Here is a 15,917-nt window from a genome sequence, read left to right as displayed (position 1 = left end):
GAGAGTTAGAATTCACGCCTCTAATGTGCACTTTAAAAACAGACTTTAGGAATTAGCCCAAATCTGATCAGAGACACACGTCCCATATAGGTGAAACACAGACTCACAGACTCAACCTGCAATTACGCAATTCTGAAGACAGGTCATCTGGCACAATTGCGCTCATCCTTGGGGTCACACGGCAGGGGGCTTCGTGGTCTCAGGGAAGAGCCCCAAGCCTGAGGGGGACATTTCTGTCGTTCTCCAGTCCACCAATATTAGACTCGAAGTGGTCCAAACTCTATCCCAGCCCCTCTTTTCAACCACAAGAAACCCCAGGAGAAGCAGAGATGGCTGGACACAGCTCAGTCAGAAGGCCGAGGACGGTGCTCGGGGCCTCCCTCCGGCTGCGCCCTCTGGCACTGCTCTGGTCGTGGAGAACGAAAGCAGACACGGTGCCCCCACTGCGACTCCAGCGGCGGGAAGGACCCAGGGCAGTCCCCTCTTCAACCCCTTACCTTGCCCCAGAACATCTGTGAACCCTCATCGGAGAGACAAACAAGTGACAGGGAGGGAGATTTGACTTTTACCTCAGGGGAGGGGATTACCTGGGTAAATATAAACCCCAACTTGTGCCATTCTTTATAAAATAATTTTACGAGCAAGGGGGTGGGGCTTAAATAAGATTACTGTATGCCTACTCTCCAGTCTCTTTCCTGCGTCAAGACCCGGGCTTCCAGTTCAGCAATCCATCAATTTTATAACCCAGGAGGATTCTAGCCCGCTCCAGCTTCTCCTTGGGCTGAGCAGTCCCCCGGTGAGGTTTACGAGCTGAGACGAATCCTTAGGAGCCTGCATCAAAGGAACCTCAGACTAAGATCCACAGCAGATATTCTAGACTGAACTTTCCGCACAAAAGAGGCCCCACAGGGGACATTTAGAATGAGAGGTTGCACACAATTGTTCCACATCTAGGAGACAGATCTAGAGACACCCCTCTGGAAGGCGCTCAGCCCTAGGGATTCCCAGAGGTGGCCCGGGATGTCAGGGAGACCCTCCCCGGCTTCCTAGCTACCTCTCTTGGCCCCCCTCCCCTGCACCAGCGTCTCCCTCTGCGCCTTTGCTCCCCCCACACACCTCACCGTCCCATGGTGGCGCCTGCTGCAGCCCTCCCTATTTGCTTTATTTATTTATTTTGCACCAACAGGGTTGCTGCAGACTCATTCTCGCCCGGTTTAAAAAGAGGGAGAGGAGGAAAAAAAAAAAGGAGAAATGCTTTCTGGCTCTTCTCTGTACCTCAGTCTTGGCAGCAGCGGCCACAGCAGCGGCAGGCAGGCAGGCAGGGAGGCAGCGGGAGTGAGGCCCCCGGGGGAGGTGCAGGGGCCGGAGGTGCAGTGCGAATGGGACAGGAGCCCCGGCCCTGGACAGATGTGCTGCCCGACTTGATGCCGCCCTCCAGCTTTTCCGGTAAGTGCTCCCAACCGCTGTCCCGAAGCTGCAGCTGCCCTTTTCCGTAACATTCTCAGCGATAAGGCTAGACCCATGTCCCTTTTGGCCGACCATTAATCCTCGTCCTACAGGACTTTGAGGGGAAAACTAAAATGTCCCAGGTGCTTCTGAGCACTCAGAGGACTCCAGGGAGGCCACCCCTCTCTTGCTTCTGCCTCTATTTCCCCAGTGCTCCCTCACAACCAGGGTGGCTAGTCCAGAAATCGTGGTCCTCATACCTTATTCTTGACTTCTTTATGGTCAGATCTGTCACATAAGGACGAGAAGAAAGCCCCCATTCCTTGAGGGGATGATGACCCAGACCCCACCCCCATTTAGGGAGAGAAAGAAGTGTTTCTAACACCTATCTGTTCCTGCAAAGTGGCTGAAAGCCAGTCCTGTAGCCATGGAGATTGGCAAGGAAAGTTTGTGATTAAATTAGCCACCTTATAAATAAAGAAAAGAGATCGGGCCCAGATCCCCCAGCCCCGGGCCCAGCAGGCTTGAGGGCCAAAGAAGGAGCTCACAGGAGTGGGCAGGAGGGAAGCTGGGGTACATGCTTCACTGCACTTTTGCTCAATGCAGAGCAAGAAGGACCAGCAGGAACTGCAACAGCAGTGACAAAGAGCTAGCTGCAGGTGGACTTCCCAGAACAGGCACAGGGAGAATGAGGGAGGCTGGCACATCTTTGTCCCTGGAGAAGTCTTAGCAAGGAGACCTGTTAGGCTGGCACAGGGGCAGGAGGAGTCTGGTTAGCAGCCTCTACCCCAGGCCGCTCTTCCTCATCCCTGAGCCTCAGAACAGTTTCCTCACAGTGGGTTCCACCCTGCACCCCTCTTACTGCTCTTTTGGCTTCTTTCCTCAATTTCCCAACACTACAGTCCTCTGAAGTGGCTGTAAGCTGCTGCCAGAACCATCCTTCCAGAGGAGGGTACAGAGTGGGAAAGAAAGGGGAAGAAATCACGCTGTCTCTTCAGCTGCCTCTCCTAAGATCCACGTGGGGGAAACGGGACACGCAGTAGAAAGCTGCCTCTGTGGGGTCCAGAAAGCCTGACGCTCGTGGATTCCACCCAAAGGTGCTCAGGAGCTGTAGCTAGGGAGGAACCCAGGCCTCCTGCCTCCCAGGGAGCTCCAGCCGGCTCCTTGCTCCTTAGCCATTCCCTGCCAATTCCAGTACTTCTCCTCCCTTGAGGTCTCTGTTGGCATGAAGCAGGGTGAGTCATGGGGCTCTCACCACCTATAGGACAGCTTCTCCTCTATGACCTTAGCCAGTATTCAGTGATCACTGTCTTCCCGTTACTGCCCAGGTCCTTGCTGCCCAGAAACTTGCTTGAGGTCGACAGGTTCTGCGTACTGCCTGGGCCAGATAGCCAAGGGCTCCTTTCCTCCCCGCTCCAGGTGCCAGGTCAGATACTGTCTCTCCTCACATACGCCTGCCCGCTTCACAATATCTCGTGTATTGCTCAGGCAGCTGAGGCCAAGGGGGCCAAGAGATCTCCCTCAGACTCACACGCTGGACTTGAATCAAAACACCACTAATGAGGGGTATAAGAGAAGCCTAAGCCTGACGACCAAGCAACAAAACTCATAACTTTAGCATCCCTGACACACTCCATCCTTCATCTGTAGAGGAGAAGGGGTTGCCCTTGGAGTTGTTTCAGGCGTCTCGTGAGGGGTTCCCAGCCTCCCAGCCTCCCTGCCCGCACCCTGGGCCGTGGCTGATGTGCAGCTTGGCCACCATCCATTCATTTATTCTGGAGAGAGTAGGTGTTGCTAGTCCAGAGCCTCGGGCCCGGGACCAGGCTGGAGGAGAGCAGAGAGGCAGGGAGTGGAGCCTGCAGGCCGGCGCTCTGGTGTGCATGTTCCCAGGCTTGGGTGACTTAGCCGAGCCCCTCTCCAGTCAAGACAGGGAGCTCCTGGTCAAGGACGTGACCCCCCTGAGCCTTAGCCAAAGCTATGGGTAGATGTGGCAATGCAACATCCATGCTCATGCCAAGTAATGTGGAAAACAAAGGGGGCAGAGGGGACAGAGCAGAGCCTGGTGAGACCCACTATCAGGGAGAAAGGACCTGGGCTAGTCCTGCATCCCACAGACATGGGGGAAGACCCATCACAGGAGAGTCCAACGCATTTCCTTCCTGCTTCCTGTCCCATTCCCACAAGGTTTCCCTCAGAAACTAGGCCGGACTAGGGTCCCACGAGCTAGTAAGTACCTTGACTTGTTATCCAAGACTGGAAGGGGAAGGAAAATAGAGGTTTCCCAAAGAGGAGCCCCAGGATGCCTCAGGGACTTGGAACCCCAGAACTGGGCCTGGGCCTGGGTCCTACGTGCTGGCGGTGCTGAGAGGGAGAGGCCAATCTCTTCCTCCTCTAGGAGGACAGCGCAGCCCAGCGTTACCGGTATCTAAAGCCGCTTTCCATAAAGGCCATGTCATCATCTATTCCAGGACTGAAGAGGGGATGGATGTGGCTACAGCTCCAAAGCAAGCCTGGTCCCCGTGGAGCCCCCTCCTTTTCCTGCTCCTCCTGCCTGGAGGGAGCAGCGGCAGCTGCCCGGCTGCGTGTGACTGCACCTCCCAGCCTCGGGCAGTGCTCTGCGCCCACAGGCGGCTGGAGGCTGTGCCGGGGGCACTCCCGCTGGACACTGAGCTCCTGGACCTGAGTGGGAACCGTCTTTGGGGCCTGCAGCAGGGGATGCTGTCCCGCCTGGGTCTACTCCAGGAACTGGACCTCAGCTACAACCAGCTTTCCACACTCGAGCCCGGGGCCTTCCGGGGCCTGCAGAGCCTCCTCACCCTGCGGCTGCAGGGCAATCGCCTCCGAATCCTGGGGCCCGGGGTCTTCTCAGGCCTGCCGGCCCTCACACTGCTGGACCTCCGCCTCAACCAGATCATCCTCTTTCTAGACGGAGCTTTTGGGGAGCTAAGCAGCCTCCAGCAGCTGGAGATTGGGGACAACCACCTAGTGTTTGTGGCTCCAGGGGCCTTGGCAGGGCTAGTGAAGCTGGGCTCCCTCACCCTGGAGCGCTGCAACCTCAGCACAGTGCCTGGCCTGGCCCTTGCTCGTCTTCCAGGGCTAATGGCCCTAAAACTTCGAGAACTAGATATTGGGAGGCTGCCAGCTGGGGTGCTACGGGGGCTGGGGCAGCTAAAGGAGCTGGAGATCCACCACTGGCCATCCCTGGAGTCTCTGGAGCCTGGGAGCCTGGCTGGCCTCAATCTCAGCAGCCTGGCCATCACACGCTGCAATTTGAGCTCAGTGCCCTTCCAGGCCCTCCACCACCTGAGCTTCCTCAGGGTCCTGGATCTATCTCAGAACCCCATTACGGCCATTCCAGCGCGAAGGCTCAGCCCCCTGGTGCGGCTCCAGGAGCTGCGCCTGTCGGGGGCGTGCCTCACCTCCATTGCTGCCCACGCTTTCCACGGCTTGACTGCCTTCCACCTTCTGGACGTGGCAGATAACGCCCTTCAGACCTTAGAGGAAACCGCCTTCCCTTCTCCAGACAAACTGGTCACCCTGAGGCTGTCTGGCAACCCCCTGACCTGTGACTGCCGCCTCCTCTGGCTGCTCCGGCTCCGCCAACGCCTAGACTTCGGCAAGTCCCCCCCTGCCTGTGCTGGCCCCCAGCATGTACAGGGGAAGAGTCTAAGGGACTTTTCAGACATCCTACCCCCAGGGCACTTCACTTGCAAACCAGCCCTCATCCGAAAGTCTGGGCCACGATGGGTCATTGCAGAGGAGGGAGGGCAAGCCGTTTTCTCCTGCTCTGGAGATGGAGACCCAGCCCCCACGGTCTCCTGGATGAGGCCTTGGGGAGCTTGGCTGGGAAGGGCTGGGAGAGTAAGGGTGCTAGAGGACGGGACCCTGGAGATCCGTTCAGTGCAGCTCCGGGACAGAGGCGCCTACGTCTGTGTGGTCAGCAATGTAGCTGGGAATGACTCCCTGAAGACCTGGCTGGAAGTAATCCAAGTTGAACCACCAAACGGCACTCTCTCTGACCCCAACATCACCATGCCAGGGATCCCAGGGCCTTTCTTCTTGGATAGCAGAGGTGTGGCTATGGTGCTGGCAGTTGGCTTTCTCCCCTTCCTTACCTCGGTGACCCTCTGCTTTGGCCTCATTGCCCTGTGGAGCAAGGGCAAGGGCCGGGTCAAACATCACATGGCTTTTGACTTCGTGGCACCCCGTCCCTCTGGGGATAAGAACTCTGGGGGTAACCGGGTCACTGCCAAGCTCTTCTGAACTCTCCCTCTACACTGGGGACCCAGCCAAGCCAGCCTCAGATACCAAAGGGAAGAGAGAACCAAGACTACTTGGCCAGAACCTAGTCCCATGCAGCACAGATTTCCAGCATCTCCTGTCTGCAAGCACTAATGCCTCCTGATAGAGAGCCTACCTCCCTGTGCTTTACCAATCTGAGGACAGCATTGCCATCTCTTCCCCGAGGCTCCCGGGGTACTGAGCATGGAGACCCTGTCATCAGAACAACCTCCCTCCACCCCCCCACCCACACACAAAGCAGGAAACATAAACACGGCATGCAGGCTCCAGTCTGCTAGTCAAACCACTAAGCTAGCTTCACACACACTTGTATCCTTTAATAACCAATACTAATTACCAACCACAGCTATAAGATTATTTCAGAAGGGGGACTGAGAAGTGCTACTTCTGGAGCATCTGCTCTTCTCCTCAACCAGGCTATCTCCCTCTTTTTTCTGATCTACCCCCTCCCCAGGCACAAGGAACTAGAACCAAGGACCCTACTGCTAAGGAGAAGAGGATGAGAATGTGGGATGGGGGAAGATAACCTGCAAACTGGCACTGTATCTGCATGAGCCTCCACCATCTGCCTCTGTTTGTTAGATCATTAAACTTGCTGCCAAAAAAGCCAGAGCAGCAGAAGTCAGAACTAAATGTGATCTCTGGAGTTTCCTTTACTTCAGTCTGTTTCCACCCCTCCTTTCGGTCAAATCTCCTAATCTCTCTGCCTTCCATTGATATGTATCCCATGGCTTTCCCGCCTCCATCTAAGCCAGCCTGACACACTGGATTTACAGAAACGCTCTGCCCTGCCTGGAGCCATCCGCACTTTCAGCCACAGTCTCAACCTCAACCTTCCCCTCCAACTCTCCATCTCTGGAGCTAGAAACTGAGAGCCTCTACCTTCCAGGGGATCCCTCTGTGGAAATTCCAACGTAGGACACCCAGCTCCTTTCCCTTCTCATTTTTTGACAGGATTTCCCTCTCATTCCCACATCAGAGCTCCCTAGGGCCCTTGGGGAAAAGCAAGAAAAAACTCCTAGAAGATGCCTAAAGAATCTGCAATTGTTAAAAGAGAGGGACCCAAAACACAGCAGGCTTGGAGAAACAAGGACAGGGCACAGCAAGCTGTAGTGAAAAATGGAGGGAAGGGGGGGCAGCAGGAACTGCCAGCCTAGTTAATTTCCACTACCCTTCAGCAGTTTCCTTTGCTCTGTGTTCAGTGCAGCTCCCCTGGGAAGCTGTCTCTGGATAGAGGTCCCCGTCTTACAGAGACCCCAGATGGGGAGGTAGAATAGGAGGTGGCACTGCTAACTGCCGAAAACAGAGCCAGAGAAAGAGAGATGCTGAGAGCTCAAGGGAGAGGGCAACCACTTTGGCATCAAGGAAGGGGAGGAGGGAAAGGGAGAGGAAAGGAGCAGGGAGGAGGGATAGAGAAGCGGCAGAGAATCACGAGGCCCTGGGGAGCCTTCTCTGCAGCAGCCTTTGCCCAGCGTCCTCAGTTCCCCTCTACCCACCCCTACTCCATACAATTCCTAGCCATTTCCTGCGGCTCTTGTCCTTGCGCTGAGCACACTCCATTCATTAGAAGACTCCCAGCTCAAACTGTCCCTGAAAGGGAGAAGAGCCGGTCACCACAGAAGAAAGGAATTGGACTTCACCTGCGAGCGAACTCATTTGTGGGGCAGAGATGGGGTTATGGGGGGGGAGCCAGAGGTGAACGTAAGAATCCAGCAATTTGGGGAGCGAGCCTGGAGAAAATAAACGACCCTCCTGAGAAACGCGTATCCCTGAGCCTCCAACCTTATGCCTGCTCCCCACCAGGCATCCACAATTCAATCAGCGTCCCAGCAACTGCCTCCTCTCCAGTTTATAAGAGGCCAGAAAGGTTTCCTGGGGTACAGCCTCCTTCTCCTCTCCAAAACCTTCCACCAGCAGCTCATTAGGTTGGGAAGTGGGGGCCGGGTACTAGAGGTTCTCGCTCTAGTTGCGCCCCCTGCAATGCGGGTGAGCGTGTAGGCAGCATTGCTGTTGAGGGAAATCTTCTCGGGAAGGAAAGCCCCTTGAGGCAGTGGGAGCAGATGATGCATCTGGGGCTGGGAGATGCTGCTGCCTTGTTGCCCAACAGGAATATCAGAAATAGAGCACAAGTCACATATGTAATTTCATATTTTCTAGTAGCCACATTTTTTAAACAGTGAAAAGAAACAAGAACAAATAATCTTAATACTTCCTTTAACCCAATGCATCCAAATGTATTATTTCACCATGTTATCAACATAAAATTAATTAAATCTTTTTTTATACTAAGTCTTTGAAATCCAATGTATATTTTACACTCACAGCACATCTCAATTCAGTCACTAAATTTACACCAAAAATACCCGATCTGTATTTATATTTCATAAAATTTACTATTTTTTTTTTTAAAGATTTATTTTCATTTATTTAATTCCCCTCCCCTCCCCCGGTTGTCTGTTTTCTGTGTCTTTTTGCTGCATCTTGTTTCTTTGTCCGCTTTTGTTGTCGTCAGCGGCACGGGAAGTGTGGGCGGCGCCATTCCTCGGCAGGCTGCTCCCTCCTTCGCGCTGGGCGGCTCTCCTTATGGGTGCACTCCTTGCGCGTGGGGCTCCCCTACGCGGGGACACCCCTGTGTAGCAGGGCACTCCTTGCGCGCATCAGCACTGCGCATGGGCCAGCTCCACACGGGTCAAGGAGGCCCGGGGCTTGAACCGCGGACCTCCCATGTGGTAGACCGACGCCCTAACCACTGGGCCAAAGTCGGTTTCCCAAAATTTACTATTGAAGTTGTTTACCATCCACGTTGTTCCAAACATACTTAAAAGTTTTCCAATAACTAAACCAAGTATCAGTTTCTGAATTTAAGTTACTATAAATTTAAAATTCCTTTCCATAGTCATACTAGCCTCCTTTAACGTGCTCAGTATGCCACACATGGCCAGGGGCTACTACACTCGACAGCACAGTTACACATGCCACAGCCTTGGGCAGAGACGAGGGTCTCCCTGGCAGAGGTGGGCAAAGCACCCCCCAAGAAGCATATTCAACCTTGGGGACATGCCTGTGGAGTTAACCCCCTCCCCCTCGCCCCCCCTTAGTCTCCTTTCACAGGCTTTCCATACCTTCGCTGGCCAAGCAGGGTACTGTGCTGAGGTGACTGTGCTGAACAATTCCACAGCTCGTCGGTCATCAGCAAGCCACTCTCTTATCTTACCTGTCTTTAGCTCAGTTCGGATGGTACAGGCAGTTGTGAGTGTGCTGGTAAATGTGTGAAGGCAACCAGGGCCAGGTGTACATGTGGTGTGTGTGCAGAAGTTGTGTAGGCCATGTGCACCGAGAGGGCTGTTTTGGGACCACATGATGGGGGCAATCCAATGGAGAGTCTGTCCAGGGTGGGGAAGTAGTGGAACAGAAGTGAGACAAAAATGCTTCTTAAAGACCTAGTCTAAATCAGTGGCTGTATATGTGCTCTCCGATTTAATCTTTATACCAACCCTGTAAGGTAGGGATGTACCTTAGCTTATAGAACAAAGGCCAGATAGGTTAAGTAATGTGCTGGGGTGCACAGAGCTGGTTAGTGAGGGAGCTGCCTTTGAGTCCACCCACTGCTGTAGCCACTGCCACCTCCTAGAGCCTCTTCCCCAGGGCCTGTCACTTACAGGATCTGCCCTGTGTGACAGGAGGAAGCTGGGGGCATTTTCTACCCCACCAGCTCTAAATGACTCCTTAGTGGGGACTGAAAAGACTGGTTGATCCTCACCTTTGGTAACTAATGCAACTGATTCAGGAAATTGTGGGGTTTGGTTGTTGTTTGTTTTCACTCCTTCCTCTATCTCTTTCCCCTCTCCCCAAGGCAGATGTCCTTACTGCCTCTACCTCAGGGACCAGTAGAAAGGAGCAGAAATTCCAGGGATCAGTATCCTATTTGTAGAAGGACTGAAATGAAATGCTTTGTTTCCTGCAAAGATCTCCTGGCTTAATGGAAGTTCCAGATTTCCTAGTTCCTTTTGTGAGCTTTTCTAACTTCAACAACCTTAGATTAGAGAGAAGCTGCTCAGGGATTCCCCAGTATGCCTCTGCCAGCTCTGAGCTGTTTCAGATTCGAGGAGAGTTTGACTCTGCCCACCTTCTGCCCTGTCCTTCCTGACGGTACCTTCCTGAGATCATCTCATCCTTCCTGCCACCCACCCATCCTCTTTTCCATTTCAGACATGGTCTCACCTAAGCTGAGAGAATTTTGGATCCAAAGATGCTCTGGTACCTATTTCAGCACTCCGTATTTCAGGCTCTGACATTTTCTTTCCCTAATTTCAGCCTTCTAGTTCCTTTGCTGCACTGGATCCTTGATGTATAAGAGCCCCGCAAGGCAATGATTGCCAACTTTTTTGAGTCACAGACGCCTCTGAGAATAATTGGTGCCAACTATGAACTCTCTTGAGAGTCTGAGAGCTAAGAACAAAAACGTTTATACATTGGTCACAGTCACCCCAAAGCTATCACAGACTCCATGGAATGCAACTTAAGAATCTCTGCTGTCTCTGCATTTTGTATATGGGAAGAAATATGACAATCCGAGTTAATTAGACAAGCGCTCCCAAAGCCCTTGCATTTAATGCATTGTTTTAAAAACAAGACCTTGGTTTTTTTTAGCTTCATCTGTAGTTCTATGTAAAGATTGAGAAGTCAGTTTTCCCTTGTTTCATTAATAAAAGATAATTTGGATCTCTAGAGTTGACGGTTTTGTCATTAAGCTGGATAAACTATCTTTGTAACAGATAAGTTATCTATTAAATTTCAAAATTTATTAAAAAAAAAAAAAAGAACCTCTGCTTTGAGAAGGGGAAAAAGCTGAGAGCTTAGGCTGCCTTTGCTCCCCAGGGCCCATGAGAGGCGAGGGAGGAAAGCTGGGAAGGACAAGAGCGTGAAGTAGACATTAGGGAAGGGCAGGTGGTAGGTGGACCCTGTAAGCAAACACACTATTGCCCCCAGCTTCTGATCCCTTACCCCTCCCAGCGTCTACCTTTCAGGGAGGGCAGGAGGCTCTGACTGGGACTCTTGCTGCTGAAGTGTGGGTGGTGGTGGTGCTTTAGGGCAGAGAGCATCTGAGGCCAAGGGCTGCTGAGTCCTCTTCCTCCAAAATACTTTGTAAGAGGAATTAAGTAGGGAGAGCTGAGTGGTGACAGCAGGGGAGGCTGAGGAAAAGCTCTCTCTCCTCTGCTCCTGTCACAACTTCCTCAGTCTGCTTCAAAGACTGATTAGTGGCACCAGCATTATTTATGATACTAAGGCCATCCTCCCACTTGCTGATTGCTCATGAAGAGCCTGAGTAATGAGTGAGGAAAGGGTGACTCCTACAAAAGGCAAAGGGAGAAATAAGTGCTATTTTTAAAAACACACAAACTCAGACACCTGAATAGCGTTTGAAGACTGTTCTATGTCTGGGAAGGGAACTATGTGAGGCAGCCAAGGCTCTGGAGCCAGGTTACCTGTGTTTGAGAACCCCTCACTGCCCAGTCCTCTAGCTAATGTCTACTTTCCTGCTTCCATTTAATGAGTGGACGCATGCCCACTGAATTCTCTCGGCAACCCAGACCCTACATTAACTACTTTCATCTACTGCACTGCCTCCTGCACTCTGCTCAGAGCACCCTTCAAGGAAAGAGAATGGATTCTTAGGGACTGGAAATGAGAATAAAGAGATCACAATTCGCCCAATCTCAGCCTCTCAAAACCGTTTCAATCCTAATTTGGGCTCTTACAGGGAGAATGAGATGACAAATCCTGCAGTGACTTGAGAACAAGTTTGAAATCATTTCACTTAGTGTTATCCTTTTTAGTCTCCCTGCTCCCCTCCTCCCTTCACTGCCAGTTAGGAGATAACACTCTTTAATTTTCTAGGAAAGGTGATTCCTCCTAGCTTCATACAGCTCTGATGATTGAGAAATTCTTCCTGTACTTTCATTTTTAATCCATTCATTTAGACTTCCACTTCAATTCCTCTTTTTTGCCCCCCACCCCAACTGGAGCTGGAAGATGATGGGCCCCTGAAGTGGGTGTGTGCTTTTTATAGTGAAACTGGACATTTTTCCTTGGGTCTGAAATACTCTCACTTTTACATTTTAAAAAATAAAAATAGTTATAGCAATCAAGGTTTTCCAATACCTAGTAATACTCTTAACAAGAAATATGTAAACCCAGTATAATGAAAACTTTAAAATGCTACTGATAGAACATCAATGACTTGAACAAATACAAAGGAAGATGCAACATAAACACAATTCTCCCTCAGGCAATATAAAAATATGCGATTCCAATCAAAATAACATCAACAGAAAAAAAGAAAAGTGAATTGTGGTATATCCCCCCAATAGAGTACTACACAATAATAAGAATGAACAGTCTACAACTATATATAATATGGCTGAACCTCACAAAAATAACATTAAGCCAAAGAAGCCAGACACAAAACAATGCATACAGTGTGGATCTCTTCACATTAAAAAACAACAACAAAATAGGCTAAACTAGTCTATGCTGTTAGAAATCAGAGAGTGGCTACCCTTGAGGGGAGCAGTGACTGGGAGGGGACAGGAGGGCAGTTTCTGGGGCACTGGTTAATGTTCTGTTTCTTGCTGGATGTTGTTTACAGATTTGTGTTTAGTTTTTGATCAAAATGTACACTTATTACTTGTGTACTTTTCTGCATGTATATTGTACATACACTTAAAAAAAATCAATGGAACAACATGAAAAATCCAGAAATAGACCCAAATGACATATGTATTTGGGTCTATTTCTGGATTTTTCAAATACAATGGGGGATATATGGGTCATTCAATGAGTAGGGTTGAATAAAACAAAACAAAAGGAAAAGTTGGCTTTCTTTTTCACACCTTACATCAAAATAAATTCCAGGGCGATACATGGGAATCCTGTATGATAAGCATGATTGCTTTGTAAACTCACTTCTCAAATAAAAAAAGAAAAGAGGCAGCGGACTTGGCCCAGTGGTTAGGGCATTCGTCTACCACATGGGAGGTCCGAGGTTCAAAACCCCAGGCCTCCTTGACCTGTGTGCAGCTGGCCCATGCGCAGTGCTGATGCGTGCAAAGAGTGCCCTGCCCTGCAGGGGTGTACCCCGCGTAGGGAAGCCCCACGTGCAAGGAGTGCGCCCCGCAAGGAGTGCGCCCCGCAAGGAAAGCCGCCCAATGCGAAAGAAAGTGCAGCCTGCCCAGGAATGGCGCCGCCCACATGGAGAGCTGACACAACAAAGATGATGCAACCAAAAGAAACACAGATTCCCATGCCGCTGACAACAACAGAAGCGGGCACAGCAAATAGATACATAGAAGAGACAACCAGGATTGGGGGGTGGGGGGGGAAGGGGAGAGAAATAAGTAAATAAATAAATCTTTAAAAAAAAAGAAAAGAAATTCCTTATGAAAAAAAGATTTACATATCCAAAAAGATAGTATAAAAGAATTTGAGGAAAACAAAGAAAAATTTAAATAACCTTCAGTGTGGGAGGCTTTTCTAGTTATCAAAGAAAATGTTGATAAATTCAACTATATAAAAATTTTAAATATTTCCATAGCAAAAACATCAGCATAAACAAAGAAAACAGCAAATGACAAACTGGAAAAAGAGCAAAATATTTTTAACTGATATATGGACAAAGAGAAAATTTAAGAAAAGATCCAATAGTCAATAAAAATATGAACAAAGGATATAAAGATAATTTCCAAAAAATAAAATGCAATTCTCAAATATAATAAAAGATACTCAATCTTACCCAAATTTGGGAAATGAAAACTAAAATTACAAGATACCATCATACTATTAGACTGTCAAAAAATTTTTAAAGTTTGATAACACCCTGTATAAGGGTGTTATCAAACATTCTGAGGGCAGAGAAAACCAGGAAAACTTGCCAATATTATGCTTACCAAAAGCTTTCAAAACTTTGCTGGTTGGAATGAAAATTAGAAAAATCTCTGTGGGAGGAAGGCAATTTGGAAACTTTTATCTCTCAAATGAAAAAACAAAAACAAAACAAAAAACCCACCACCACCTTTTTGACACCATACGCGTGCGAATATTTATCATACAGATAATCTCATAAACCAGCGAAATGAAATATGCTTGCATATCAGTATAATGTTAGAAGACTGCTTAAATATATCTTCTTTTTATGGTTAAGAATTTTATTATCAAAATTATTACATCTCCTGTGAAAGTTCAAATGTTACAGCAAGGTGTAAACACTCCACTTGAGAAAGAAGTGATACTTCTTCCCTTCCAAGAGTTTACCTCCCCCCCCACCTCCCCCTAATATATCCCTCAGGCATCTATGAAACTAGGAGGTAAATGTGCTGCTATGGAAAAAGTTCTAGGATACATAAAAGGCAGTTTCAAAATAGGATTATAATATGTAAGTATAATATCTATTGGGAAGAATATATAAAATATATGTTTGTTAATCATAGATTATCTTGTGAAAAGTTCCTAAGAAACTGGTAAAACTAGTTGCCCCTGGAGTGGTGAGCCGGTGTGTGTGGGGGGGGCGGGGGATAAGGAAAGAAGAGACATCCACTGCAACTTTTTGCTTTTGAATTTTGTGCAATGGGTATGTACTACCTAGTCATACGACCTGTTTTGTTTTTTAATTAATAATAAACGAAAAACTAAGGCCCCAAGGTATTTTCCTGAATTGAACCAAACATGCAATACTGCTTTCATTTAACAACCGTTTATTGAGAACCTATTATGTGCCAGGATACAAGCTAGTACGAAAGCTGGAGCAGTTACAAAGGGCGCCCATCTCCAGCTTCCCAAGGTGGGCGCCTAGAGCCGGGCAGAGGGAGAGGGAGGCGCGGGTCCCGGGTGGCAGCGGGGGAGGGGGGGAGGGGGTGGGAGCAGGGGGGAGGCGGTGGCGAAGAAGCGGGAGTGGGGAAAAGTGGGGGAGAGGCGGAGTGAGGGATTGGAGAAGGGGAGAGGGAGATGGGAAGGAGCAGGAAGTTGAGGTGAGCAGAAGAGTGAGGGGCGGAGGTGGGGAGAGCACTGGGGGGGGGCGGAGGAGTCACGGGGGAGCGGGGGAGCCCTGGGGGGGGCGGAGGAGTCATGAGAGGGCGGAGGAGCCATGGGAGGCGGGGGAGCTCTTGGGGGGTGGGGGGAGCCCTGGGGGCTGGGAAGCCATGGGTGGGCGGGGAAGTCTCGAAAGGGCGGGGGAGTCATGGGGGGGCGGGCGAGACGTGGGGGGCGGCAACAGCGTCCAACCGTTCCTAACGGTCCAGGGCGGCGGCCGGCGGCTGGAATTCAATCCAGCAGAGCAAACCGTCGCCTTCAAAAACGCACCTCGTTTCTCGCCCCCGCAGAAACTGCCCCGGCGGCGCGATTCCCCGCAGGCTGTTTCCCGCAAGCCCCTGGGAAGGCTTGCCCCGGCCTCCCGCCCCAGCGCGACTCCCTTACCCCGGGGCCGCGGGAAGCAGGGCCCCATCAGCCCCGTTCGTGCTGCTGCCTCGCTCCCCAGCGTTGGTGCAGGACAGAAGAGTGGGTCCTCGCTCTCGACGCGCGGTTCCTTTCCCTGGGCCTGAGCTCCATCTACGAAGTTTATTGTGTGTTTCCCCCCAAAATGTCTCCACGTCTCCTGAGCCCAGTCACGGGATGGGAGACCAGTCGAGGCCCGAGATCGCAAGAAGAACCCGGTGTGGAGTGTCGCCCTAGTGGGCCGCTATGGGTGGTAGTGCACTGGGCTGTGGAACGGCACTGGCTTTGTACAACCGCACCCGTGTGGTACGAACGGTGACACGCACAAGTGATTCAATCCTCTCACCCCTCGATCCGAGCCTTGGGAGCGCTGATTTCTCCCCAAGGCTTAGGAGGCGGGCGCCTCCCGGGTAACTGGCCAAAGGAGGACTGCGAGGGTTTAGGCACGCCTCTGACAGGCTGTTAATTCTCAGCAGGTGCGAGCCCTATTAACGCCGCCAGCTTTCGCTGAATCCTATTGGCTGGTCTCATGGGCCGGCTTTGAAGTCCTTCCTGCTAATTGGGTATCACCCGCACCAGCTACGTCGCTCAGGGGCAGCCCGCGGAAAGATTGGTTGTGGCGGGGACGGTGATTGGTCGGCCTGAGAGCCGGGCTTTGATTGGTGCCGGCGGGCCACGGGGGC

At 50.9% G+C, this 15,917-nt stretch overlaps 1 protein-coding gene across 1 annotated transcript; it reads left to right on the top strand.

The window, feature by feature from the left end:
* The first annotated feature begins 771 nt into the window (after positions 1–771).
* LINGO4 (leucine rich repeat and Ig domain containing 4) lies at positions 772–10,474 on the top strand. The gene is made up of 2 exons (XM_071207441.1): positions 772–1,446; positions 3,915–10,474. Exon 2 carries the CDS (start codon positions 3,928–3,930, stop codon positions 5,707–5,709), a length of 1,782 nt encoding a protein of 593 aa, XP_071063542.1. The 5' UTR covers positions 772–1,446; positions 3,915–3,927; the 3' UTR covers positions 5,710–10,474.
* The last annotated feature ends 5,443 nt before the right edge of the window (positions 10,475–15,917 follow it).

This window comes from Dasypus novemcinctus, chromosome 13 (assembly GCF_030445035.2).
Source record: "Dasypus novemcinctus isolate mDasNov1 chromosome 13, mDasNov1.1.hap2, whole genome shotgun sequence".
Lineage (NCBI taxonomy): Eukaryota > Metazoa > Chordata > Mammalia > Cingulata > Dasypodidae > Dasypus > Dasypus novemcinctus.
The sequence above is the reverse complement of the archived record's forward strand: the minus strand, read 5'-3'. Positions and strand labels throughout refer to the sequence as shown.